We start from the raw sequence: 5,000 nt of genomic DNA on the forward strand, positions 1-5,000 counted from the left end.
CATCAGAGGTTGCTCTCACAATTTGTACACTGCAATTATGAATCATGTGTTTTGTTGGGAAGACAGGGTTCCTTTCAGATAGTCATGGTACAAAGTAGTGTACCACTTTGTTTCCAGTTTTATGAATTTTTGCAAAAGGTGTGAAATATTACCAGTGCGGGTTAACAAACATTATCGTACATTTGTATGACCAAAAACCACACTCATGTTCTTAACGAGGTTTTTTTCATTTGTATTAGGTCTATATTCTTCGATTTCTCCATTTTGGTGCCATGCTGGTGAACACAAGAGAATACAGCAACAACAGACATAACCCGCCAAGTAAGCTTATGCATCTGCGCAAACTGTACATTGGTGGTATACCCAAACATGTGGTGGCCACTCATCTCACCAACAGGTAGAGTGTAAACTTAACCTTGAGAAGTCTATTTATTTATCCCTCATATAGTACGCGCGCTACGACTGGCTAATTCAACGGGCTGTATCTACAGTACGGCCCGCTATATTTGAAATTTTGATGCAACATTTTCTAGCAAATTTTTCTTGTCTGAAACTGTTTGCAAACAACTATTTTAACGAACAAACGAGATGCTTCCGTGAAGCATACACTGGGTTGCCTGTGGTACGTGCTACAGAATATTACAAGGCACTGAATTGTGTGGTATTGAAATACAGCATTCCAGTCTCTGAAGAATAACAAATAAAAGAGAAGCGAGAAACATTGGCTTCTGGGCTGACATGTTGATAATTTTCAAGTTCCCTCACAACTTCTCTGCACCACAAGTGTGCCCTCTGAGCATCTGACAGCTTTGTAATACTAAAGTTCACTGAAGTCAAGCCCTGTTGAGCGGGGTTAGTGTTAGGATGGGAGACCAAAACAATAAACCCTTCATAAAAAACAGAAGCATCTGACCGAAAATACTATTAACGCTAACAAATGCGAACTCAGCAAGGTACAGATTTTGTTAGCTTGCTTTATACAAAACAAATATTGATGAAAAAGCAAATAACTATTGATACACAGTTTTTAGAAAGAGCAGAAGGAAGTTTCCGGGACGGTCGATCGAGAATGAAATATTTACGACATGAAAACAACATGAATTTTGAACCGTGAATATCAAACATAAAAAGTTACGATCAGCGATAAACATTTTGGGAGATTTTTGCTACGTTCAAGTAAATTGCAAAATCGAAAGTGACATGGCCGGAATTCAGCGGGCGGCCGTGATTAAGTTACCGCGGCATGTTTACTCGCCAAACAGTGAAGCATCTGTGTCAAATGATGGCAAGATACCGGTTTTTTGTAAGTTTCTTTTTCTGTCAAGTGTTGTAAAGTTTGACAATGAAATGAGCGAAGTCAAAACAAAGATCACAATCGCCCAACTCTTGTTTATACAAAGTCAAAATTTACTCTCCAAGACGCGTACGACGTTATTATCAACAGGTAATTCCATCATTTTGGCAATAGCAACTACTTTATTATTCATGTGCGTCACAAGTTTTCACTGATTTTGGGGCTCATTTTGTTGAAACTCAAGCACGCTTCCAACAGGCCTGTGAACCCTTCCTGCTTACAGAGCAATACTAAAAAACTTCTCCCATATCACATTTCAACCTTAAGCTCGAAAATTCAATACACAACATGATATTATAATTCACAAAGGCAGAAAATACCACAGAATCCTTTTCCAGCGAAAATTTTATTGAAACAAACAACATATTTGCTCTTAGAGGCGAAAATCTCTTCCTATTTCATTGCGTGCGTGAAGACAAGAAACTCAATTGTGTCAAATTACCATGTACTTCAGGTAAATACAGCTCACTTTGATTTCCTCTCGACGGGCGATAGATTGTTGTCGAAGTCCAGTACTCGTCGCTTTCGAGATTCATGCCTAGTTTATCCAACTGACTTTCCATTATTGAGCTCCATAAGGGTATATTTTGTTTAAGGATCCACTAAAACGCCATTCGCGTTGCATGACTTTCGACGCCATTGCAGGCTAAGTTAATGATTCTACTGTGTCCACCAGAGAAATCTACGCAGTTCCACTACCCTCTCGATCCTAAGAAAATACGCGCAGAAGGCTCTATACACAAAGACACCACTTACCAGGGGAGTGACAGGCAAGACTTTTACCGACACGGAAAAAAAATAATAAAACAAAAAAATAAAAAAAATAAAACAAACAAACTAAACGCAGACCTCGACTGGGTTTGCCCATAGGCAACCCAGTAATAAGATTTACTCGTTTTTCCGACTCTTAAGCATGGCAATCATCTATGGCAAGGAAAAAAAAAGGATCTTTATTTAAGTGTCTAGTCGTTCTAGCGCTGAAGCACTAATCGGGGACACTGTAACTTGAAATTAACAATTAACACAAATTGAGTCAAATGTTGGTTTTTGAGGAGAGGGTAAACCGGAGTACCCGGGAAAACCTCTCGGTGCAGAGTAGAGAACCAACAAACTCAACCCACATATGACATCGAGTCTGGGAATCGAACCCGGGCCACATTGGTGGGAGTCGAGTGCTTCACCACTGCGCCATCCCTGCACCCCAGTTAAACGTTCCGTCTTACTTCAAGTAGTCTCCTTTCCCGCCCGCCTTATTACCTCAGAGATATAATGAATATCTTACTAACGTCGTTTTCTTGGTCCGTACTGTAAGTTACGGATCTTCAATTTTTTCCCGTCAATTTATAAATCAACGAGGAAACAAGTTACTTGGTCCGAAACTTACAGTACGGACCGAGAAAACGAATCTCAGTAGTAAGTGTTATATATTATCTAACTGGGGAGAGAATAGGATTGTACAACAACGTCAAACTTATCGAACTTTTGCCAGTAACTCGTGGTATACATTTAAAAGTGGTAAATGGCAAAAGCTTGCCGAGTAAAGTGACTGGGTCATTACAGAGCTTTCCGGACTGCATGGCTGCGAACCCTTTTAATGACCGAGCCACATCAGTCAAAATCGTCCTTCGCGGCACTCTTGAGAAGCAGATTTCAGTAATTTTTAATACTTTTAAGTAGTAAAACTTAAATAAAATAAAAGTATATTATTAAAACACACTTTTATTTATTGTATTTTTATTTTAATTTGTATATATGTATATTTTTTGCCATTGTATGATGAGTCTACCGCGTAGAAATACGCCTTACTGAATGGTTTAACACAAAATACGAGAAACAAGCAAAATCTCTGCGCGTATTATGTTAACCCGCGCAAAAAGGGAATTATTATTCCACTATTACGCCATCTTCCATTATTTTGGCTTCTTCCTGCCTGAGAATGGTGTCGATTGCATAATAAGACGTGTGCGTCGAATGACGAAAACGTCGAATGTCCTTTATTTGATTGGATAAACGAAATGACGAGTGACAAGCGATGAGAAGATAAATTCTCGGGCTTTGCATCGTGTTGAAAATAATTTCTTTTATATCGAAAAACTCCCGTTCCCTTCGTATTTGCTCGGTTCTAAACCAGTGAAACCGGGACACTCAGTGTATTGCCATCTCTTATCTTGCGCGTTCTCTTGACCAAACATGGTAAAATGGCGTAATTGCGGAAATAATAAATCAAGTTATATATTATCATATAGACTGATTTAGCATGGCGTTTTTACGTGAACGGCAGGCTGCTTCTTGTCGTTTAAGAGTAAAAAGTTTCTTATTCTAACTTCTCTTGTTCCTCTGAGTAGTTGCTCGAAATTTGGAGATTATGAGCAATATCAAACGAGTTTCTTCCAGTTTTGGCCATACGCAAATTTCAGTCCAATACTATATTTGCCGTTTTGCTGTGTCTCTATATGTGTCCTTTATTGACCAAGCGTTTGGTTAAGATGGTTGGATATTGGACCAGTCCTTTGCTTTTTTCGTGTCGGTCTATTAACCCGCAAAACCCAGCAACCTAGCCGGAGAAGCATGGTCACTAAAGGGATTTATTAAATGGCCAAATTGTTGTTTTCTTGCGTGGAAATAGAACGAAAAGTCCTGATAGGATAGGCAATCAGAGGACAGAATTCGCTTCGTCTTTGCCCGCTCAAGGAGCTTGCCATACACTAAATACACAAAAGTCGGCGTCGTTTCTCTCTCTGAATTTATTAGCACCAACTTATTCTGTGTATACTAATATTTGGGTCTTTTAACAGAATTAAGTATTGGAAGGTAATGTGAAGTGCGTCAAATCTTTTCACGAACTCTGTTCTTGATGGCGGTAACGAGTGAATGCAAACTTCAGTCACTCTGCGTCACTTTTGTTCGGCAGGCATCTTGGTTTTGCTGGCTGTATCTCTGATTTCACAGAAGAGAATAACAAATGGATGTTTGATTTAACCAAAGCTGACTTGGTGGGACCCGAAAAAATCAGACGATCGTGCTACACCGAAGTTCAGTCAGGCCTTGGTTTCAACGGTTCTTCCTGGGCAAGATTTGGTAAGACGTTTTCATTTTAAGAGAATCTAACAATATGGCCAACCCGGGCTAACCAACATACCGTGTAGTATGAAACTGAGTAATGCGATACAACACCATCTAGAAATAAAACCATGATCGATACTTGCGCTGGAGTAATAAAATATACAAACGTAAGTGTTTATTTGTTGCATGGTTTATGTTACCGGTTGAAATGTATGCCAGCTCTGAGCCCAATTTCGCCGATTTGCGTCAAATGTAGAATATATGCAAGTTGCTCATGCAAGCAATTAAAGGCAGTACTTAGACAAGAGTTTTTGTGCACTTTTGTGTTGTTAATCCATTTCCAGATAACTTAACGTTAGCCGCAAACTTCAGCGTCCAGTTGACGTTCCGTACCTCGTCACGTAACGGGATAATATTTTTGATCATGGGACAAGCTGTGGACGACTCAGGTGAGAGCTGAACGAAAACAGCAGAGCAATGTAATTCTAACGCTACATTGAAAAAGTACGGAGAGAAAATAATATTAGCGCATGGGTAAAAAATTTTGGAAAATCTATCAATGCGAGAAAATTTTGGTTATGAC

The 5,000-nt window shown here is 39.3% G+C and overlaps 1 protein-coding gene across 2 annotated transcripts in view; it reads left to right on the forward strand.

The window, feature by feature from the left end:
- Positions 1–5,000, forward strand: part of LOC138039132 (laminin subunit gamma-1-like) — a 77,405-nt gene that overhangs the window by 63,919 nt on the left and 8,486 nt on the right. For both annotated transcript variants that reach the window (XM_068885315.1, XM_068885316.1), the window contains 3 exons: positions 240–397; positions 4,266–4,432; positions 4,762–4,866. In XM_068885315.1, coding sequence (XP_068741416.1) covers positions 240–397; positions 4,266–4,432; positions 4,762–4,866 — 430 coding nt within the window. The remainder of the gene's footprint in view (positions 1–239; positions 398–4,265; positions 4,433–4,761; positions 4,867–5,000) is intronic.

The sequence above is a fragment of the Montipora capricornis genome, chromosome 2, assembly GCF_036669925.1.
Source record: "Montipora capricornis isolate CH-2021 chromosome 2, ASM3666992v2, whole genome shotgun sequence".
Lineage (NCBI taxonomy): Eukaryota > Metazoa > Cnidaria > Anthozoa > Scleractinia > Acroporidae > Montipora > Montipora capricornis.